The sequence below is a fragment of the Periplaneta americana genome, chromosome 17, assembly GCF_040183065.1.
Source record: "Periplaneta americana isolate PAMFEO1 chromosome 17, P.americana_PAMFEO1_priV1, whole genome shotgun sequence".
In the NCBI taxonomy this organism is placed as follows: domain Eukaryota; kingdom Metazoa; phylum Arthropoda; class Insecta; order Blattodea; family Blattidae; genus Periplaneta; species Periplaneta americana.
In genome coordinates this window covers 2,030,909-2,056,095 of record NC_091133.1, presented here as the reverse complement: position 1 = coordinate 2,056,095, position 25,187 = coordinate 2,030,909, and the positions used below count along the sequence as shown (strand labels likewise).

At 37.1% G+C, this 25,187-nt stretch overlaps 2 protein-coding genes across 3 annotated transcripts in view; both read right to left on the bottom strand.

Moving 5' to 3' along the window:
* Positions 1-25,187, bottom strand: part of LOC138693333 (zinc finger protein ZFP2-like) — a 111,435-nt gene that overhangs the window by 65,483 nt on the left and 20,765 nt on the right. The window lies entirely within an intron of this gene.
* On the bottom strand, positions 12,560-21,264 carry LOC138693337 (uncharacterized). The gene is made up of 2 exons (XM_069817249.1): positions 19,946-21,264; positions 12,560-16,188 (listed from the first exon to the last, which is right to left on the bottom strand). The coding sequence occupies exon 1, from the start codon at positions 20,856-20,858 to the stop codon at positions 19,947-19,949; it is 912 nt and encodes a 303-aa protein (XP_069673350.1). The 5' UTR covers positions 20,859-21,264; the 3' UTR covers positions 12,560-16,188; position 19,946.

Below are 25,187 nucleotides of genomic sequence, written 5' to 3'. Positions count from 1 at the left end.
GTCTTCAATGCACTGCCTAATTATCTTAAAGATTTGAAGAACCATGAGAAAAGGTTTAGAAAAGAATTAACCAAATTTCTACATACTCATACCTTCTAAACAACTGATGAATTGTTTATGCTTGCGAATTGAATTATTCTACTTAAAATGACATGTAAAATTTTATATAGCCCAACTAAAATATGTTTTTATATTGACTTAATCTATTGTTTACCATGTGATGTAAATTGAATAGTATACTGTATAGGTCAAGTGATGAATTTTTAAGCTTATTAATTGAATTAATCTACATCATATGAATTGTACTATTTTGTATAGCTTAACGAAAATAAGTTTGTAAATTGAACTAATTTAATTGTATATGTTTGTATAGTTTGGCTGATGAATTGTATATGTTTTTTAAAATGAATACTAGTCTGTATAGCTCTACTGATGAATTGTATATGCTGTAAATTGAATGCATGTAGCTCAATTGATGAATATATTGTATATGCTGCAAATAGTATAGTAGTTGTTTATGATTATAAATTGAATTAATCTACTTGATATTAATTGCACAAATTTGTATAGCTTAATGAAAGTATGCTTGTAAATTGAATTAATCTGCTTACTTTGTATTGTATATGTTTGTATAGTTTTGGCCGATGAATTGTATATGCTTTAAATTGAATAGTAATCTGTATAGCTCTATTGATAAATTGTTTGTGTTTGTAATTTGAAGTAGTTTGCATGATATGTATTATCAATTTCTGTATATCATAACTGATTGAATTGCTTATGCCTTAAATTTAATTAACTTACTTGTTTTGTATTATACATATAGCTCAACTTATGAATGATCGTTTGTGTTTGTAAATTTAATAATCTGATTGGCTATGTATTGCATACTTTTAGTAGAGCCATCGATGTAGCTCAGTCGGCAGACTCGCTGGGCTGCTGATCTGGAGCTGCGTTCAGGCTTGGGTTCGATCCCCCTTTGGTCTTATTGAATGGTTTCATCCGAGGTTTTCCCCAGCCTTGAGACTGAAGCCGGATGGTCTACGGCGAGTCCTCGGCATCACTTCACTTCACCCTTTTGACTTGATTATCTGATTGGGTTTTTCCGAGGTTTTCCCCAACCAAAAGGCAAATGCCGGGTAATCTTTTGGCGAATCCTCGGATCTCACCTCATCGTTGTAGAAAATTACTAAATTGTAAAACTGTAAATTTGTAAAATATTGTAAAAATTTATAAAAATTGTAATTGTAATATTGTAAAATTTTGACTCGTTCCACATCTTAAAGCTTCATTGCTCATGTAAGATCTATGGAATATAATAAATGAATGAATGAATGAATGAATAAAAATCTCAGAACTGCATTTGTACAATTAAAATCATTTCCAAGAGCGTCACATAGAGTCAGCCAAATTCCATACTGCTGACAGACACGGTCATATTTTCTACACTATAATAAAAAATGTTCCACCATAAGTGGAACACGGCACATATCACACTCCGGCTGAGGCTCACCACGTAGGAGATGACCATGTGTCAGATGACAGTGGCCAATCCTCAACCGGGTGAGTAAAACTTCTTTGTGTCATGATGCTCTTGTGGACGAATCCCAAACGTGAACAATATTCTTTATTCTTCGTAATTTATTTCCCTCTTGTGCAGACCATTCGCCTTCCCATTGCCACCATAACGTATGTTTAAGGTAATTTTGAGTATCTTGCCACCTCTCACGCCAATACACCTCAGATCCATTCATAGCACCGTCCCTTGCTGCAGCATCTGCTGTCTCGTTTCCAGGAATGCCAACATGACCCAGAGTCCACACTACTCCAATCTCATAATCGGAGGTTAGGAGAGTGTGGGAAAGTTCCTGGGTTCTCAACACAAGCGGATCATCAGAATTCAAACGCTGCAGGTACTCAATGGCACTTAAAGAGTCAGAGCAGATAAGGAATCTGCCCTGGGGTTGTCTAATTAAAAACAATAAAGCTCTATAAAAAGCATATAATTCTGCGTTAAAACACTGGTGTACTGGCTCAATTTATATTTAAATATCTGTCCATTTGCAACAAAGGAACAACCAACACAATCATTTACTCAGGATCCATCAGTAAAAACTAATGAATAATTTTGAAACTGTGATAAAAGTTCACTAAAACGAAGTCTATAAACAAAAGCTGGTGTATAATTCTTAAAACTTCGGCTCAGACTTACATCAAACATGGGACGTCGCACAATCCACGGTGGAGTGGCCGTATATTCCAGTGTGCGAACTGTTGGCAGGTGGATGTCGAGCTTGGAGAGCAGTTCACGAAACCGCACACCTGCTGACGAAATCTCAGTGGATTTTCACTGTATCGGCCATAAAGAGACAGATGGTAAAAAGAGTCGTAAGAATTGTGCTGTGAGCGGAGCTTAACCGCATACGAGCACAACAAGACATTACGTCGCCGATACAGTGATGGCTTCCCCGCTTCGCAATACAGGCTCTATCCATCCGACTCATTTGGAAGGCCCCTGTAGTGAGTTGTATCCCATGATGGTGAATAGTGTCTAAGAGACGTAACTTGGATTTACTTGCTGAGCCATAGATAAAACAGCCATAATCCAGCTTTGACCGGATAAGAGCACGATAAAGAAGTAAAAGCACTATGCGGTCTGTACCCCAGCAAACCCCTGACAAAAGGCGTGAATATTTAACGATTTTTCGCAAAGTCTTCTCAAATCACGTATATGCCCCTCCCACGTTAATTTATAATCAAAGACAAGGCCCAAAAATCTCGCAGTGTCTGTATATTGTAACTCCACTCCCTTAAGACCAGTTCAGGATGTGGATGAAGTCCACAATGGTTACAGAAATGGACACACCGCGTTTTTAGAGTAGAGAATTTAAAGCCATTGCAAAGAGGTCATTCTGATAGCACGTTGATGACCAGTTGCAACTGTCGACCGATGGATGGAAGATATTGGGAGCTGTAATATAAACTGAAGTCATCAACGTACAAGAGAGAAGATACTCGGTCACCCACACAGTGGGCAATTCCATTGATCGCAATGCAGAAAAGGACGCTTAATACAGACCCCTGCAGAACGCCATTTTCTTGGAGATGTTACTGATGTGAATTATGATTCAGAGCTGAGAAATGTAGCTTCGGTTCTTATATTTTGGTTTGACAAAACAAGGGTTGCTGTGTTTGTATTAGCTTCAAGGCTAGTGCTTCTCTTGCGAGCCGAGAATGGTAGACATATTCAGTAAAAATAGCTTAAAAAAGTAATACATTTTGTGAGCATAAAGAAAAAAATAAAAAAGATTCGCCACAGTAAGCTAGTGCAGTCGTTGTAGCGATCTGAGTGGCTGATTGCAGAATACTGATTGCATCATAGTTGTTCCATTTCACTTTAGATACAACCGTGCTCTTGTGACGTGACCGGAAGCAGAGGTGGGTCATATGGAACAAGGCATTCCTTACGTGGAGCAGGACTAGTGGACTGCAGAAAGAGAAAGCATGTCCTGCTGTGAGCCAATGTGCACAGAGGACTGTGACCTGTAACAAGAAACTACGACACCCAAATATCGTGATGTAATGGAACATTAAACATTTCATTTAGCAGTAAATCCTTTGAATATTTGGGAGAGTTCACAAAGGGTTTTTTACACTCCTTATTCTGTCTGAGCTGGAGGTGGCTTCACCAACAGGACTGAGCACTCTGGCCACAGAGCTGTCAGAACATGTGAAGGTCGTTCATGCTATCATTGTTCTAGTCCTCCATCAAGGATTATTTCTGATGATGATTGCAACACACGATTCCAGCGTCCAGTTCGTCATTTTGCTTGTGTAGTTCTGGTAGAACAAATGAACAACGGATATGGACTACTACCAAGCACGACCATTTCTCTATCACATATACCATACTAGTAATGCCGGTAATTCAAATCCGTACATTTCAATGTGGCGTAAAGAATGTACTGTAAGACTTTTCTCACTCTTGGGCATAAAGGCTGAAGCAATCTTCAAAGATGAGAATTGACAGCATCACACTTTAAGTGCAACACCCCTACATTTCTTCTTAATACATTAGGAGGTGCATCTATATAATCTATAGCATCAACGTGTTATGGACAATAGTGATGAATTATGTATACAGGATACTGGCACAAAAATTAAAAAGGTGAACAAATATTAGTTGTGATGACCATCACTGTAGCTCTGTGGATAGCTTATGAACTTCCCAATCCAATCGGATCTTGGGTTGGTCCCCGGTGTGATCGAACATTTATCTTCCATCTAAAGGACTGCGTAATCTGCATGAAATGAAACAGATGGAAGTTACGGAAACTACAGTAAATACAGAAAGAGATGAGTGGGTTGCCGAATATATAAAATACGAAAACCTGAAATGAAACAATAAAAAAGAGAATGTTTCGTAACTACAAAATATGATACAGTGGCTAACCTGATCCTTTCAGCATCCGCCAGAGTGGTAGTTGCGATGTATGTCACAGGATTCGAGGTTCGGAGATTTAACACTACCCCAAGACTTTTGGACTTCCGGGAGGAAAAATTGTGAAAGTTAGGTCCACACTTATCCAATCCTGCCTCTTCGTAACACCTACTGAGTCCTATTATCGCTCATCAACAGTTTTCGAATTAAGTCATTTACAAATTGAAATTGAACATAAAATAAGCAGACAATATTCGATAACAGACAATATATTAAGCTGTAAGCATTTCGTATTGGAAATCAGGCCTCGGCTGAACTTCCATACCACTATGTTGATTTCTGTGCCTAGCATTTCGCAGTCAACTCACAAGGAGAGGACACGCTCTGTATATCACTGAATGAAATAAGATCGTGCGAGATGAAAGTACAAGACGTACTGTTTAAAGTCATACCTGGTATGGGTGGCCAATGACCCCTCGTTTTGGAAATATTGGCTATTGTTTGTGACATACTTCCGTTAGGTGCCCAGTAGAGAAACATTGGACTGTGTAAAAGCATAGCTCATATGGTTGGGTGATGAGTTGTTATTCAGGGAACCTGAGTTCGAATCTTAACTGGTCCTATATTTTTTTTTTTCTTTTAATAATGATTAATAGTGTGATCACAGTAATATATTTACATATATCATATTTCTCAATGTATTGAATGCTTCGTCATATTTTAAAGAAATTACTAATTAACTAACATTGCATTGTGAAGGATAAACAAGGAAATATTGCTCACGTAGGCAGGTCACTGCTGTCTGTTCTGTTTCTATTCCACTTCATTTTGTGCAGGTTTCATTATGATAAATATCATAAAAACACACAAAACATATATATTTCCTGCACCATGCACAGCAAATGAAAGAAGGTTGTCCACAGTCACACACATTTTTCCGCACTTCTGCTGCGAAACAGACATCCTTCACATTCACAAACACTTCTCGTTCGTTTATTAATTTTGATGCATACCACGCATATTTCAACATGGCTTTGAATATAGGAGCTGACAACTGAAAGTGAATTAAGGAGTGAATTTTGAGGGCATCCTCCCTTGAAGCAATTTGTCGTCCAGTTTGTACAAGGAAAGAGCTATTTTGCAAATATTTGATTAAAATCTTCACCTGTCTAAAAAGATAAACATCATAGGACTGGCATAATCCAGTACATTTGGGTGAAATCACTTAAGGTTGCACGTTACTTCATTTTCTTCATTTGTAAATATTTCATCATACAAAGAAGGATTTACCTGCCCTTCCCATGAGTCCAGAATTAGAAGAAATGGCTGCTCTTTTACATATGTCTTTATTACTTTCTTCAGGTATTGCTTATGGAGTTGAGATGTCAGCTTTCCTGATGAAGAACGTGTTACACATATAGGCCTATTTCCGAATTCAGAAGTGAGTACATCTACTTGACGTTGCGCTCTTGGGCCAAATTGTCCTTTTGGTAATAATAATAATAATAATAATAATAATAATAATAATAATAATAATAATAATAATAATATCAAGTTTTAAAAAATGAGAAGGCATTAGGATTCGAACTGGGGTTGCCTGGATGACAACTCAGCATCCAACCATATGAGCTATACTGTATGTTTCCCTATTAGGCACCTAACGGAAGTATGTCACAAACAATAGCCAATACTGGGTGTTCAGTTCAAAATGTGTCATTGCTCGCTGTATGCCGTCATGTGGCTAGCCGATGAGCCTAGAGAATTCAATCTTCCTACACTTCCGAAGAGGTGCATAACCTAAGAGGCAGAAAAGTTGCCTAGCAAGTACGGCGTTCATTCTGAAGAGTACATACCGATACGTACGGTAACGCCGGTAGTGGCAGGAATGTGAACTGTTTGGAAATACGTACTGTCGGGATATGGGGAGAGGGTTAAGACGATTACTTACGTATTTGTTGACATTACTAACTTCGACGGTCAACATGGACACGGAGCATTTGATTTGTGTTGTGGAATGTTACCGTACGCAACCGATGATAACAAATACCCTGCGTACGACTTGCCGGCGCAAAACACAGTTCGAAAGAGGTTATGGTAGCACACAGACCGTACAGACCGCCATCTGTTGCTACGACGTTCAAGTTATACCGTACACGTTCTCAAGTTCAGATTGAAGAACGCCTTAAATAATAGGCAACTTCTCTAACATATAAGCTGAAACTCGCTTCAAATCGGTGACCCAACAACAGTGACGTCATGACACACTTTGAAATGAACACCCAGTATTTACAAAACGAGGGGTCATTGGCCACCTATACCAGGTATGATTTTAAACAGTACGTCTTGTACTTTCATCGCACACAATCGTATTTAATTCGGTGATATACAGAGCGTGTCCTCTCCTTGTCAGTCACAAGGCATGTTTCTGTGGACCTTTTTACTGAGGACAGTCTGTACTACCATGCCCTAAAACATTCACTTTCCTCCTGAAGCATTCTATTGCCATTATCAATTATATTAGATATTATTACGTTACTTTAAAATTAAGTCTGAAAGATATTTCTAAATCTATATGTACAAATTCTGTGCATCTAATATTGTAATTCACGAAAATACTGTTCGACAGGAAAAATAAATACAGCGGAATCCTCCTAATTCAGAATTCTCCATTATTCGGACAGCTCTTTTTTTTTTTTTTTTTTGACATATAAGACACTCAAGATTAATATTTCAAAAACTGAAAGTAGAAGTGAATACAAAGAATAAATTGTGACAAATTCAAATTATCCAACACAAGATCATTTAGACACATCAATTGAATATGTGGACTGTTACCCAAAGGCCAGAATTTTATCTTGCATTAAAACAAATGCGACATGATGTACATAAAGAACAGCAGCGCAAACAGATGCAGGCAACATTTACCTCTTTCTGAAATTTCCAAAGCTAGCACTCCCTGTGCACTGAAGATTTGGATTTAAGAACTTCAAACTCATTCATTTTTAATTAATGTTTTACGTTTGTAAAATAGAATGATTAAACATTAGTAATTAAGCAAATACAGTATAAAATATTTTTTTTCTTCTATTTTGAAATAATACTATTCCAGTAAATTCTCTACAGTACAATGCGGACTTTCATTAATTCAGATTGGATTCTTCTCCAAATTAGTCCGAATTAGTGATATTCCACTGTAATCTCGTATGTATATACAGTGTGCTTGACAACACCTCAAACATCTCTTTTTCGCCAAAATTACATGATACTGGATGTTCGCAAAAAATTTTTCGTTAACAAATCTATATAAAGAATAGACTGGTGGTACCTTCACTTTCTGGGACAAACAGAAAGTAGGGATAACTTTTCTCAACTTTCAATTTCAAAATGAGATTTCTGTGGTGTTTGGTCAGAACATGGTACAGGCTTCTCCAAACTGACGCGATATGGAATGTGTTACGATTTCGTGATAACGCAATATCACACTATTGCGAAGAGGTACCCAAACTGGCACGTCCGCGATATACAATATACTAACGCCCCCAGCCAATCAGATTATCGTAATGGGTGACCACATACGCGGAGTTCAGTTTTTCAACAACAGCCACAAAGACCAGTTACCTTCAGCAGGCGTAGATCACAGATTGCAATTTCGGATTGCTTGTAAATGAACTTGGAATTTTTTTATCGAGTTCATAAAGGAATATCCTTGGCTTTATGATTATCAGAACACATCGTATAAAGACAGCAGGGAAAAGGCGAAGAAATGGAAGGAGATAGCTACAAAGTTAGATGTAAACACTAAGTGCAATTATTTATTTATAATTTCATGTCATACTGGCTTGTAGATTTATGCAGGGTTCAAGCTAGAAAATAAATAATTGTCGCAAAAATGCACAAATAAAAAATGTATTGGTGCAAATTGCAAAATGGTTGTGCAATATTATAAATAACTGTGCAGAAAGATAAAATTAATAAAGTATGTGGAAACAAAAAGTTATGTAATTTGTTTGTTGGAATTATATTACTTTCAATCCATCTTACCAGACACTAGATATACTTATGTAAGTAAATAATTAGAGGTAGGTATGTTTAGAATTTACATCACATTAAAATACGTTATTTTATGGGAACTCTAAACATTGAAATTCTTTACCAGTAGACCTTTCAAGATTTATTGTTAGCAGAGTGCTGACTCTTTTTACTGAAAGGCGGTTTCTAATTCCAGTTTTTACAAGATTCTTGCAACTAATTCCTCGCTCACAATTTACAGTATGCGATGGAATTATATAAATCAATTAGATGAAATTGTTCACTCAACTTACATGAATTGCACCAACTCTTTGAAATCAATTCCTGAACATTGCTAAATACCTTTTTGAACACTGCCCATGCCTTGTCTAGCCGCGAAACCAGGTGGCCCAGGTTCGATTCCCGGTCGGGGCAAGTTACCTGGTTGAGGTTTTTTCCGGGGTTTTCCCTCAACCCAATATGAGCAAATGCTGGGTAATTTTCGGTGTTGGACCCCGGACTCATTTCACTGGCATTATCACCTTCATCTCCTTCAGACGCTAAATAACCTGAGCTGTTGATAAAGCGTCGTAAAATAACCTACTAAAATAAAATAAATTGCCCATGCCATTAGCTTTTCATTTAAATTCAGATTAGTTCAAACAGATCTCTGATATCATTTTCAGTCCACACCTGTGGAGTAACGGTCAGCGTGTCTGGCCGCGAAACCAGGTGGCCCGGGTTCGATTCCCGGTCGGGGCAAGTTACCTGGTTGAGGTTTTTTCCGGGGTTTTCCCTAAACCCAAGATGAGCAAATGCTGGGTAACTTTCGGTGCTGGACCCCGGACTCATTTCACCGGCATTATCACCTTCATCTCCTTCAGACGCTAAATAACCTAAGCTTTTGATAAAGCGTCGTAAAATAACCTACTAAAATAAAAATAAAATATCATTTTCTCCATAACAATCTTTGTTTCTGAACTCCAGTGTGGTTGTCGCATTTTTGCACATTTACATTCAAAGTTTGTTGCATTTTTAGAAGTGGAGTAGCAAAATGCGACAAATGCGACTGTAGCTTAAACCCTGGATTTACGCCTACAGCAGTTTCATTTTTATGCCGCTCGACTGAAGTAGGCTGCAAATTTTCCAGCTAAAAGTACAATGGAATGTTTCTTCAAATATGAGAAGCAGGGGCAAATGCTGGTCACGAGAGTTAGGCTTGCTCTTTTATTGATGGGGGAAGATGGGAGGATATAATTCATCTGGTTTGCAAACTTTTCGTGTCTTGTAATAGACAATGTTAAAGTATTTAAACTGTCAAAGCCACTTTTACACCATACGCTGTTATCTGTAGAAAATAACAAACACGGCCAACAAAACAGTTTATTCAGTTTTTTCGACCCTGCCAACCAGTGCGTATTGTTGTATTGAGATGTACTGAACGAGCGCACATATTCTCTATTTTTCTCCTTATGCTGTCTTTTTAAATCTGGGAGCCCTGGACATGGTCTGCCGTTCTTTATAATGTCGGTCTTCTCTTGAATAGTCCTCCGGGAAAATGGATTTGATAATAAAGTTTCAATAACACACATTTCCGAACTCACTGCAACACTTCAAATTAACGTTTAAGAACTAATAATACATTCAGCAGTTAACATATGCATTCCGCTCATAAAATTACATTACACTCGCAAATCACAGCACATTCACTGGTAAAAACTGCTGCCAATCAGTGTTGCCAACTCGATTCTTAAACATCCGCTGTGAAGCCTTACAGAAACCACTAAATTGCTATATTGTCAATGTCTAATTATATTATTTTGCCGCTGTGAGTGCTAAAGATACCCGCTAAATCCCTAGATCAGCAATACAAGTTTCATAAATTTTACCCGCTAAACTAACGCCGAAAAGCGCTAGATCTAGCGGGAAAACCGCTGAATTGGCAACATTGCTGCTATCTGTGTAACGTTAAATAGTTGTTTGGTGTAGCTCTCGGACCAGAGCTTCATACAGCATATAACAGAAGCATGTGCGACTGGGACGTTCTAGGAGGAAGGCACTTGCGCGCACATCATATTCTCGCTGTTTCTACGTCTTTCCTGTAGCTCCAAGATACGAGCAAGCGTTGCGATCTTGCGGTGTGCAACCTGCGGATGGTATTATGCCTAGACATTAGTATAAAAATCAAAATAAATTTTAATGTACGTAATCCCATTTTGAGAAATACACATTCTACGAAAATATTGGGCTTGCGCAGCAAGCATAGCATGCCCTGAGAAATCGCCCCTGATGAGAAGTAAGATGACCCAGCATTATCAGGACACTTGATGGTGACGTGTTTCCCATCTATGGTGCCAACATGGTTTGGAAAACCCGATTTTTCTTCAAATCGTTGAGCTTAACTTTCCTATAGTCGTCGTGAAGGCTCTGGCATGAATTCAGGTCTCATGTTTTCTCACAAAGCTGCACAAACTTCTATCACAGTTGCAGTAATGGTTGAAAACCAACCCTAAAACTATGGCCTGTTGGTGTACAAACTATCTCCAGTCACTAAAAATCTGAAAGAAGAAGAAACACATATTAACACTATGACAAGACAAAAATCAAACCTAAATAATTGGTAGGTACCTTTCGTTATTTTCAGCCGATGCTGTGAAAAATAGATGGAAAAACATGAGAGACTGTTATTTTTGTTATTTAGAGCAAGAAATCGCTGATAATGAAGATCAAGATGAAACACAACATGACTTTCTCCATAGAAGTTCTTGCTGATTTAAATTAGGCTAACTTATATTTTTCACATTACTAGTACCTCCCCTTTTTTATTTTATTATTTTTTGTTTAAAATGTAGTCCTAAGCATTTAAACTGTTCACACTCCATAAATTTGTTTTTCAGAGTTTTGGATGTAATTAAATTTCATTTTGTGTTTAATTCTTGTAAATTCAGGAAGTATACTTCATATGTCATTCTTTTTATAGAAAGTCAGTATTAAATTTGAATATTTTTATGACTGGTAACTGATTTGGGCCGTTAAGCTAAATTAAATATGTTTCTTACATACAGTACTGTGTTTCGCTTACCTTATTGTGATTGCAAGTCATTCTTCGGGTGGGTTCGAGCTACACCAATTAATATGCATCTTTTATGTCTTCCGTTACTTTACCCAGAATCTCGTCAAAACATTGAGCTGTCATCCTGGAATATATATAAAAATGTTTTTCATCTCTAATTAGTTGTGGAACTAAGGTATAAAATTCGTCATTTTCTTCCCTTGTGGTATTTATCTCGTGAATCCTGCCACAAAAAGAGCAAATTACAAAAAATAACGTTTATAATCTGGTAGGCGTACTTGTTATTTATTTCACGTTCTTGGCAAAGAAAAACTTAAATCATCACTTTATACCTTTTTATATTGTTTATCTTAACATTACATGGACTTAACTGTGCCTGCTTTGCCTGTGACGATTTTCATCCTAGAAAGAGAAGCTCCTCTTCCTTTGAAGATGAATCCACACTTCAACCCAGCATCAAAATAAACGCGATTTACATCCCCGGGAGAATAGGATGTAAAATCGTCGCGTTCTACTTGCTGCGATAATAGCGTGTGTGTGTGAACACAAACATTAAACGCAATGAAAACATTTACTGGTATCGCAAAATCGTAACACTATCGTAACGCATCTGTTTGGGGAGCCTTAACTCCAAAAAAGCTGTTTTGATATAGCCTACAAGCATTTTTATTTTCACTTTTCCTTTAAAAATAAAAATTCTAGTTTACATACAAATGTGAATGAAAATAACATAGATCAGGGCACTCTTTAATTATTCGCACATGCTCATGCTTTTCTATAGCCTACTGGTAAGTGTAGATAGGAGGAAATGGTCATTTTGGAGTTATCACGTTCTGATCAAACACTGTATCAACTACTAGGTTCTTCAACGTCATTGGGATTGGTGATAGTGACGGTATTTGACGAGACATGGCCGAAGATTCGCCATTTATTACATGACATTCATGTTATAGTTGCAGAAAACCTCGGAAAAACCCACCAGGCAATCAGCCCAAGCGAAGGTATGTTTTGATAGGTCTTTTAAACAAAACAACTTTCACTAAAACTTTTTTTCTTTCATTCTTTATTCACAATCAATTAAGACAGAAAAGTAAATTGCAAATTAGTTATGAGATATGCTGTGATAAAGAAAAATAAATTATTGTGATATTGGGAACACTAATTTTCAATTTCGTAAAACTTCTTTCGTACAGAAATCATGGAGTAACTTAAATACCAGGGAATTACCGGACTTCGAATTATCCAATTTCATTGTGAGAAATCTCAGAACAAAAAGTATTTATTTCAATTTTGATGTTACAATTTATTTCCCAGACATTCATCTCCTGCAAGATACCAACATTCAAACCTACAATTTATTACAGCAACAAAAAATGTTTAAAATCGCGGAATTACCTGAATTTACACAATACTCAGAACTAGTACAATGCACATACTGCAAGCCTTGAAAGCAACTCAATTCACAATCAACTAGTCGATTTTGAAAGTCTTATTTTACATTGCAACAGTCAATTCTGCTTTTTTAATATCTAGTCTTCTACCTATGGTTTCGTTTTTGGGAATATGCTTTACAGACGAAGAAGCATTCAACATGCTGACTGATACTTGGAGACTGTACAGCAGCTGTGTGCGCAGAAACACAACAAGGATGATTCTATCAGACGGCCTGTGACGGATAAGCTGATGATTACTTTCATCTACCATGTTCGTCTTCATCAAGATGTTAGGGAAATGACTTCTGCAATGGACTTCTGAACAAGAACGGTGCAACTTTATGTAAACTGAGGTGGAGGTGAACATTCATAATGCTCACTACAGATCTGCAGGTAATCCACCAGCATGCCTGAACTCTGAATGCATGGTGTGGCCTCCTGGGACAATGTATCATAGGGGACACTGAATGGTGCAATGTACACAGAATTCCTTGAGAACGCATTGTACCAATTGCTCGAAGGTGTTCCTATCACTGTAAGATAACAATTTGGCTTCAACAAAGTGGCTGTCCAACTGTTCACCAACAGCTCAACAGCTTGCTGACCAATTATTTCCCGGACAGTGGATTAGACTTGGATGACCAGTAGCTTGGCTGTCTGGCTTACCAAACTTATTTTTGTGGGGGTGAATTAAAGACATCGTATACAAGGTGTGTTCAACAAAAAGGAAGATATTATAAAACAAAGAACTAGAGCCGCCTGGGGTCTCTCAGCAGTGCTGAAGTCTTCAGCATATTTAACACAGGGCAGTGATCACTTAGGAAGAGTGGTGTATTCCCAACATCACAGTAACTGAGCTAGATACCATATTTACAATTTAATACAATTCGCCATGCAACGATTACTGGCAAATGGTACTTGATGCTTCTCAAATTGCAAATAAGAGATCCCAATTACAGTTCAAGTATTCTACATATATCGTAGTCACTTAAGACATGATCAACTTCCTTTTTGGGAAACATGGAACATAATAATGACCATAACGAAGATGAATAAAATACACTTCTCCTGTACCTTTAAACAACATAAAGAATAATGAATAATTTCAAGGGAAAAATTGTTCCGGGACCGGGTATCGATCCCGGGACCTCTGGTTGAACGTACCAGCGCTCTACCACTGAGCCACCCGGGAACTCCACCCGACACCGTCTCAACTTTTCCCTTTATATCCACACAACTCGCGTGGGCTGACAAAACGCCAGAGACCCACAACGAGTGCACACAATCTCTGTGTGACTTGGAATTGTGGTTTTCTGTTAACGAACACAGTAACATAAAGAATAATATTCATAAAAACAAATATTTTCAAATGTGATTTACCACTATTGACATTAAAAATGCACTGTATTAACAAAAGTAAATGTCAATAAAATCAATACTAATAACACCTTTCTTTTTCTATCCTACAGAAAATTATGTGACGAAAAAGTATTTACAAAAAAATTAAACACAGTACAAATTCAGGAAATATCTAGTGTGAAATAACATTCTCTTTTCTTTTTATGATGCAGAAAGTTATACAAACTGAAACATAGATATAATTTTAATTATTAAATGTGTGAAATCAGGGATATTTAGTTCAGAAAATAATGAACCACTTTTTAATTACCTACAAATTCAGAATATGCAATATTAGTGTACAAAAACTAATAAACATACTCCTCGGCATTATTTCCATTCCATACAGTGAATCACAACCTAATTTAATTAATGCAGATTACAAACTACATGATCATATAAAATAATATTGACAAGCATGATGCCTGTGATATTACTGTCATTGCAATATACACAATTAAAGAAATTCACCTCACATACCTAATAACTGTCAATGTTACTGAGGGACTTCATGTCCTTCACATATGCGTTTATCACCTTTGACGACCTTTCCAATCTCCACAGTAGCATTTGCTGCAGTTGACAATGGTATGAATGGACCTTGCCACCATATCGTAGGAGCATTAAATGGCATTAAATTCCTATGCACTGTGAATCCTCTTTTTTGTCTCCCAAGACGTGTAAACACTATGTACTTCATGGGAGAGGGTGCGAAAACACTTTAAGAAATATGGCTGGAACATAAATTACTGCAGTGATTACATTATAAGACTGCGGTTCGTTTAATTACGTCGTCTCAGCAGCCTGTTTAGTTATCAACTCAGTTCTGTCTACACAGGAAGCATGGGAATCTTATTAACATCTAGAACTGTCCACGGCCTTAATTTCAATTCATGAAGCAAGCATGGGGCATATTTGTTTTATTAATCATCAAAGCTCTGCATGCTGAAATATCTGCCTGTTGTAATTTTTTCGCCAATAACTAATAAATAATTCTCGCTCAAAGCATTTCATTTTTCGATGCGAGTTTTATAATGCGGTTATTTAAACAAAACCTCTATTTGGCCAACTGAAAAGAAATGGAGAAGATTAAAAATGGCCGCATATCAGAGTTAATTTTACTCGCCATACTTATATTAGGACAGCTCTTTCCATATAATGAAACATCTTTTAGACAATAGTAAGCAAATAATAAAGAGCATATTTTAAAAGAAAATAAACGATGCCAGCAGATGACACAAAATTCCTCATTAGCTTTCGAGTATTCCGAAACTACATTTCTGTGCATTCTTTCATTGTGATTGACATTCGTTGCGTGTTGCTTTGGTCTGCAAGCAGACACTAACACAAGCACACAAAGACTTGCAAATTCACACGAAACAGCTATTGAAAAGGAATAGAAATAAGAGAGTAAGAAAAGAACAAAAATTAACAAATAACGGTGAAAACGATAAAACTAGTACAGGAAAACTTTATTTGTAAATTAGTTTCAGAGGTTCCGATTTGGAGAAAAAACTCTGCAACAAGACACTAAAATGCAAATGCTTAAGGATGTGGACTGCAACAACTAAGCCTACTTTTCGCAACTTCGGAATATGCATGTCCAGTCTCGCATGCCTGTGACAACAAAATAGCACTCGTGAAGTATTCAGAGTACCCGACTCCGAGAAGCACTTTCCACACACACTTTCTCTCTGCTATGCGAGGATGCTTTTACAGAGGCTGCATTTCAATCCTTCAGACCCCACACTTTTCTCGAGGGCAAAGAATTCTTAAGACCAAGATTCATAATCATGTGCTCTCCAAGCGCTCCGATGAGCCAGTACTGCCATGGATATCTGCAAAACCATAGTAAAATATACCATCAGTGTATGACACAGCCACGGTAGACAAGCATTCCGATAATTTAAGGCGAAACATACAAGAAATCACATTTAAGCACTAGAATTCAACAGATCGTTTCAGACTCTCACTTATACCATCGTACGCATTATTTCAATATTTAGAACCCATATCACACTGACATATCATTTTGTAGGATTCATTACCAGCAACCTAGCAGCATAAGGCACAACCTAGCTTGTCAGCATAGAGCAGGCACAACAAACATACAAAAGATATTGGCACCTGACTTCATTTTTAAATAATGTTGATTACGCCTATATTCATAGTCAAGAATTTTTTTACAAAGTTACATAAAATTCCTCTATAGATAATGTAATCATTTAGTAAAAATACATTTGTAATTACAGAACCAGGTATTTAAAACTTACAAACATGTTGAATTATACAGACTTCGATTTGACTCACTCACGCATACATAAAATGCTATCCCAGTAACACTACTTCGTTCCTTAACTGTCCAACCTGGCAGCTCACTGGACTTGGAATATTTGCAATAAAAATTTCCTTAAGCAAATCTGAGTTCATGGTCACTCCAGAGCAATCAACTGAATTTCAAACACACAACCTTTTCGACACAATCATGAACACATCTCGCCCCAACAGGAAACCAGAAGACAGCGCAGGACCTTCACTAGGCTTCGGACAATGACAGATACCACTTCGAAACCAGTCAGCCAGGTAAATTGGAAAAGTTAACAAAGTAGAGATATCATAAAGTTATTCAGTTATATAATTTTCATTTGAAATGAAGGCGTGCTCACATTACATTAAATTTGAATTACTATATTGTTGTTTAGTCAACTGTCTGGATCTCACAAGTGATATCAACATGGCACCACTTAACTTATGACGCAAAGCCAGGAGATAATGGGGTAGGGTGGCCAGTTCCTATCCACCTCCACTGCATACATCACCGATTAGCTACATATTGTACTAATCAGATTTGGAAGTACTATATTATTATTGGAGGAACACATCTCAACTGGCAGTGTAATATGGAATGATCGAAAGTGGCTACAGCCTAAGAAAAAACATACTTACTTACTGGCTTTTAAGGAACCCGGAGGTTCATTGCTACCCTCACATAAGCCCGCCATTGGAATCTATCCTGAGAAAGATTACTCCAGTCTCTACCATCATATCCCACCTCCCTCAAATCCATTTTAATTATATCTTCCCACCTACGTCTCGGCCTCCCCAAAGATCTTTTTCCCTCCGGCCTCCCAACTAACACTCTATATGCATTTCTGGATTCGCCCATATGTGCTACATGTCCTGCCCATCTCAAACGTCTGGATTTTATGTTCCTAATTATGTCAGGTGAAGAATACAATGCATGCAGCTCTGCGTTGTGTAACTTTCTCCATTCTCCTGTAACTTCATCCCTCTTAGCCCCAAATATTTTCCTAAGCACCTTATTCTCAAACACCCTTAATCTCTGTTCCTCTCTTAAAGTGAGAGTCCAAGTTTCACAACCATACAGAACAACCGGTAATATAACTGTTTTATAAATTCTAACTTTCAGATTTTTTGACAGCAGACTGGATGATAAAAGCTTCTCAACCGAATAATAACACGCATTTCCCATATTTATTCTGCGTTTAATTTCCTCCCGAGTGTCATTTATATTTGTTACTGTTGCTCCAAGATATTCGAATTTTTCCACCTCTTCGAAAGATAAATCTCCAATTTTTATATTTCCATTTCGTACAATATTCTGGTCACGAGATATAATCATATACTTAGTCTTTTCGGGATTTATTTCCAACCCTATCGCTTTACTTGCTTCAACTAGAATATCCGCGTTTTCCCTAATTGTTTGTGGATTTTCTCCTAAAATATTCACGTCAAGCGCATAGACAAGAAGCTGATGTAACCCATTCAACTCCAAACCCTGTCTGTTATCCTGAACTTTCCTAATGGCATATTCTAGAGCGAAGTTAAAAAGTAAAGGTGATAGTGCTTCTCCGTGCTTTAGCCCACAGTGAATTGGAAAAGCATCAGATAGAAACTGGCCTATACGGACTCTGCTGTAAGTTTCACTAAGACACATTTTAATTAATCGAACTAGTTTCTTGGGAATACCAAATTCAATAAGAATATTATATAAAACTTCTCTCTTAACCGAGAAGAAAAAACATAGTAATTGTAATTATTATTATTATTATTATTATTATTATTATTATTATTATTATTATTATTATTATTGTGTCTACATTACAACACACAAAAGAAGAAAAAGCAGTTTTTCAAGATGTCGCAAAATTACGAGCCTGAGGAATCATTCATGGCGACAGGAAAAAAACAGAAAGCACGATTTAATAACACTACAATGGACTATTGGTTTCCAAGATAAAGCATGTAGGCTACTGGACCTAATAGCTTGGGTACTGTGCACAGTGTTTAATTAGAAAAGAAGCAAAGTGGCCGGCATTTCCATCAAATTACTTCTGCCATTTTATAAGACACTGATAATAATGAGTATTGAAAACAAAGCTTTAATCCTGTTGTAGCAATCGATTTTCCCTCCTAAGAGACGTTCGTTTTTTTTTTTTCTAGGCCTAATGAATAATACCGAACAGTACTATAAACACAATTAGAAAATCATGTAAATTATGAAATGGGTGTGACTGCAACCTTAAATTTAAAAATAATCTATATTTTTGTTCAGGGATTAATAGGCCTATTTGATCTTGTGAGGCAATTAATTAAGAAGTAGCCTATTTCAGCACAACTTATAGGAAAGTTATAGAAAGTCTAACTTATCGACAAGTATGGATACAGAAATTATATTATTTCACAAATTATAATCCACATTTTGTCTAAAGTCTAAATCGTACAAATTAGGCTAGTATTGACAAAAATTTTATTACATCAAGTTTCCTGAATAAAGGTTTCCAATAAGCCAAATATATGTATTAATGCAAATCAAAATTCAACTAGTACAGAGGCATGACCATAATATGGAGAAGAGTTAAAAAAAATATTTATAAAGAAATGAGAATGTCTGTTATCATATCCTCAGCTTGATTGGTGTCTAGAAACGGTTTTTTTAACAAAAAAATTGGCGCCCATTTCTTAACTCGAGCAAAATAAGTCTACAAGGTGTCCTTCTGCACGATAGGGATATACTTGCTAGTGCCAATATCAACATTTCATATACAAAATTAGACTTCAACAAACAAAATTTGACAACACGATCTCAAGGGAAGAATTGGAACCCTCTGCATCACAATCCACAGTTAATTCACCGATTTACCTCGCAAATCGTCTGTAGTTGCATTTAGATTGGCAACAGGCCATGACTGTTTGGCCAAACACCTGCACGAAATTGGAATATATCAGTCCCCTAACTGCACATTGTGCAACTCGAATCAGGAAATGGATTCGGAACACCTCAAAATCTTTGCTTCAGTGCCTGACCATATGACAATATCTTTGAAAAATATTGGAGCGTAAGAGGACAAATGACTTTATTGTAAAATGCCTGGCATAAGAAAACAACAACATTTCATATACGATGTAGGCCTGCTAGTGGTAGCCTACATGTGCTGTGAACCGAGACATTCCATCAGGACATTAACTGGTCTTGTTGTTTAATAAGAGACAGCCCTCGTTAGGACCACAAACGCCTGTCAACAGAGCATTCATTTTTTTCACCACCATATTGCTTGGTATTGCTCTACATACCTCAATACTGGGGCGGGTAGAGCGACGCAGCAGCTTTCAAGAAGTGGTGGAGGCGTTCCTCGCGGGGATATTTGGCCTTGAATAGATATTCTGCCAAATACCCAGCAAAATGATTCTTCTTCATCCCAAAACGAGGAATGTTGGACCTCACCTCCCTCCACACGCGTCGTATTGTGTTGGTGTTCGCTCCTGCGACAGGGTCCACAAAATTGTAGGTATTATTCTCCGCCAGGTGTACATAGTCTTCTTCCTCCAAGCAACTGTAGGCGCGCCAACAGTCGCTCACAATGGTGGTCCCCGGCAAAATGTATCTCTTGATAACTGACAGCAAAGTGTCGCTGTCCCTCGACTTCACTGGCACTAAAAATGTTTTCCTGCTTTTGCGGTCCAGACCCCCAAACACCCACTGCCCTTTCACTATTCTGCCACTCTGATATTTAATTTTCCCAAATTTCGCCTCTCCCAACTCCACCGTAATTCCTTTCCCACCAATTAGTGAACTGTCTTCCTGAATGCAACCAATAAATATTTCTCTGCAAAAGCTGTAACAATTTACAATTGTCGAGTTTGACAATCCCAATTCTTCCTTTATAAATTGCTGTCTAGGTGGCTTGAGGTGGAGCAGCACCGAGACGAAAAGGAAAGCGTCTTCTATTGACAGAGAGGAATTTCCCAAAAATGTCCCTTTCCTGGCAGAAACGTTCCAGCCACAATTTTCCCCGTTCCCTTTAGGCAGTTTTTTCCCACAATGAAAATTCAAAGTACTTTCCTGCAATTTTAAGTCTCCGCCACAACGTCCACAAGTTGCCTCTCTTTTCAGCACCCCGTGGTCACAAAGAAAATTCAACACTTGATTTTTCCTCTTCAAGATTACGGAATCGAAAAACTTCACCTCACATCCGTTGCACTCCATTATTAACCTACACAAAGACTAAAAATTACCGAAAAATGCAACCCACCTCACCTCTGACGGGAATGATAGTTTAATAATAGTTCTTTATGGAGATTTAACATTACTATTATTACACATTGTTTATGCTGCCCTATGCCCATCAATGTTACAACCTCCTTGCAAGGCACTAGGCCTATTCATTGCAAAATAATGACGCAATGAACACATTACGAGGGTAGTCTAGTAAGAGTCGAATTACTGTTATATGAAACATGGAAAGTCGTATTCACAGCTATAAACTTCTAACTGTTATAGATGTATAATAACTGAAACTAATTTTAATTTTCCTATAGCCACACTTCAAAATGAAAATTTGGAACAGACAATTTCAGTGGATGAACAACAGCTACGGTGATCAAGGCAGCCGTGTGGATGAGTGGTATTGAAGGGGAAGGAAAAATGCTATGATAAATAAATGTGCCTTACATTAAAAACAAACTCTTTACTTGTTCCTTACTTACGTGCCTACTTATAAATGGCTTTCAGAGAACTCGGAGGTTCATTTCCGCCCTCACATAAGCCCGCCTTAGATCCCTAATGTGAGCAAGATTAATCCAGTCCAGGGTTGCCAGATTTTAGATTACCAAAAAGGGACATCCTTTTCCACCATTTATATACTACTTACGTTTTGTCTTAAAGAAAGAGTGATATGAATTAGGGCAGAGTTGAAATTTTCGTGACTATACAAAATAAATAAATAAACAAAAGTAACAAATAAAAAATTAACCCACAGCTGAAAAAAGTAATATGAATCTCAAAATTACAATTTGAATAAAAGACATTGTAGATACAGCTACCCAAGTATAAAACAATATATTTATCTGGCTGTAAGTTACATCACCTTTCTCTGGCATTTTTCTGAAGAGTTTGTGACAATAACATATTATGCCAAGTTATTAACTTAAATGATTTCATAATAGTTCTGTCTGGCATCACATGACAAAATATTTAAATTTCAATGTTTATTAATTGATAACAATAACATGGAATTTATTTAGGGCCTATACCTAAATTCACATTTAGTTTGTGCCTTAGCATATTACTGCTCCAAACCAATTATTTTACATATAGTATACGTTTTTAGAGCTTCCTACATATTTATCACTGAACTTCAGCATTTTCAACAAGCTTCTTTCCAGTCTCTGTGTTATGCATTTCTGATTAACATAGCTTTCCAAATGTTTTGAAATATATTTACCACTGCATTCGCTGTTACAAATCTTATACTTGCCAAAATATCCTCTTCTTTTTTTCCAATGTGCAAACCTACATTGTTAAGAAAATTAATTGAATGTAATTATTTAGGCCTAGAAGAAAATAGTATTTACTAGGTAACGATGAAATTATTCAAGTGATGTTAATTCACTAAAGCAGGGACTTTTTGCGTCCTGCCTCGAAAGGAAGCGGGACTTTTATATGAAAATCAAGACATGTCCCGCCAAATCGGGACATCTGGCAACCCTGATCCAGTCCCTACCATCGTATCCCATCTTATTCAAATCAATTTTAATATTAACCTCCCATCAACATCTTGGCCTCCCCTAAAGGTCTTTTGCCCTTCGGTCTCCCAATTAACACTCTGTATGTATTTTTGGATTAGCCCATACGTGCTACATGCCCTGCCCATCTCAAACATCTGGATTTAATGTTTCTAATTACGTCAGGTGAAGAATACAAAGTGTGCAGTTCTGCGTTGTGTAACTTTCTCCATTCTCCTGTAACTTCATCCCGCTTTGTCCCAAATATTTTCCTAATCACCTTATTCTCAAACACCCTCTTTCATATGAGGCACCCGAGATTAAAATGAGCTATGACTTTCTTTTAGAAAATGAGTTATTGACATCACTGGCAAGTTTGGGTTGAAAACTTTACACAATGAAAGGTTTCGTTTCAAAATGATTTATTTTAGATGTGTAAAATCCATAGAAAAAATTAGTACCAGTACATAAATCAGATATAGGATATTTTTGCACTTTTCTTAAAATTCGCTTTGGAGTCATACCCCATTTTGATCTCGGGTGCCTCATATTCACTCTTATAGAACATCATCTTTCCTACAAAGCACACTATCGTATCTCTATTTCATTGTAACTAGTTTAAAATAATGAATTCCCTATTATCCTGTATTCCTCCTCAAAGCTTTTAATGTCTCCTAGATATTTCATCTCTCCAAATCTTGAATATTGTTGCATATCATATTGTCTTCCTTTCTTGCTATGATAGTCTTCCCTTAATTCTACCAATACTTACGAGCAGAAAACTATTTCCTGTCATCTGAACTATTAGAATTATAGCTCTAATTTGTTGTTGAGAAAATTTGAATAGCCATTGTGTGAGGGTGTGAATGTGATAATTTTTATTCTGGCCTCCATAGCCGTCACAAATCAATCTCACAGAACTTACGTCATCAAAACTGATTGATTGATTGGAAGTAAAATAACAGCGGAGAGCAAATTTCAACAGCTTTCCACCCTGACCTATCTCATTTTGCATCCAAAAATAAAATATTCGTTGTTTACAATCATGATCAACACAACAGAGTGTTTAGAAGTTTATCTATCTAAGATAAAAAAATACCTTGGATGGTGTTCAGGGAAGGAGTTGGACTTGCTGCATGAAGCTTCTGATCCTTCACGTCTTTCCTAATAAATTTATAAAATGAATAGGAAAGACAACATTGCTGCAAGTGAGTATAGGAATTTCAACATTTCTTCTTGTTCTAGAAGTAAAAGATACGGGTAATGGTAAGTGTAATTGTTCAACATTTACCGTACGTAACATGAGTTGAAACTATAATTTAACAGTGCATAGCAAAAAATAGTCGAAAAAAATTTAGCAAGCTGTCGATTTTCAAAGAGAAAAAACGAGTATCACCTATAGGTGACATTGGGCATTGTGTGAGCTTCAGGTTATATTTATCATTCGTTCTTTCTGTATAGTCTGGAAGTTTGTGAAAGTATGAGATGTTGAATGGAGATCTTCAAACTATTAAGGACATAACCTTAATCCCTTCTCAAGGTGGCGACAGGACTGGTGAGGAAAACGGCAATGAAGCAGAACTAAACATGAACCATCTCTCTGCACGCATTCTTATTACAATGGCGGCCAAGGCAAGAAAAGATGAGAAATGAGTACCAGCGCATCACGAATAACGTTTTTATTGCAGAAGACGAGGAAAACAGTAAAAGAAATACCGACATTTTCAAAGAGGAAATGGGAAGATGATGAACGAGTTTTTACTCAAACCAAATACATGAGTCTAATCCAGTGGTGACCAACTCTGCTGCTCTTATGAAGCACTATGTGCACTCTCGAGCAAAAAGAGCAAATTTGACAAAGAGCACTGATCTAATCTGTCTCCTGTTCAATACTTGGAATTCTTATTCACAGATTATATTGTCGAAATGCCAAATAATTGGTAGGCCTACTCATACATTGAACATGACTGCACAAGTGTTAAAAGTTTATTGTTACCTCACATCTCAGTACATGCATACATGTTACTGGAAAGTAGACTGTCTTGATCTAGAAATAAAATAAATGTATGGGCAGAGTTCATCATTCCGACGAAAATGAAAAGTCCACTGCAAAAAGGGGGGCTGTAATAAATTTGTGAAAAATGAGATGAAGGTTAGTACTATAGATCAAAGGGAGTAGAATATAATACACTTTGTTGCACTGCAAGAAAAAGATAGTTCCAGATCTACATCGTGTTGAAGAATTGGTATACCACAGAAAGAGTGGGAATGTCAAAGCTTAAATTGCATTTCCAGCAAAATGCAATACATTCGACATTCACCCTTTTTGCAGTGGACTCTTCAGCTGTAGATTCAGACTTGATCAGTAAGGGAAAAGAATGGTGGCTTGCTGTATTGCATTTGGATTGATGTAGCCTGCCAGAATTCTTAGCAAATTATGAGAGGATTAGAAAATGAAAGAGAATTCATTCATTGCTAATTTCATAGAACAGAGGTCCAAACTTTCTGCTGTTTTTATGGAAAACATTATCACCAACACTAAAGACATATTCTTGTGGTTTTTCTGTGGAGGATCTTGTTCCCTCTCCAGTAAGACGCGACGGTAATACAGAAGAATATGTGAAGGAGAACTGTAGTCAGAGAAGACAATGCGCTCTTTGCCATAGTTGCCCCAGCAACTAAACCTTACCCTAGTACAAGCCCTAGTAATGCCGCACTTCGATTATTGTGACGTTTTGTTAAGTGACCTAAGTTCTGAACTGTCAGTCAAGTTACAGAGAGCTCAGAATATGTGCGTCAGATACGTGTGCAA

Coding starts and splice junctions, on each gene's coding strand:
- LOC138693337 (XM_069817249.1), bottom strand. CDS start 20,858: ATGGAGTGCAACGGATGTGAGGTGAAGTTTTTCGATTCCGTAATCTTG.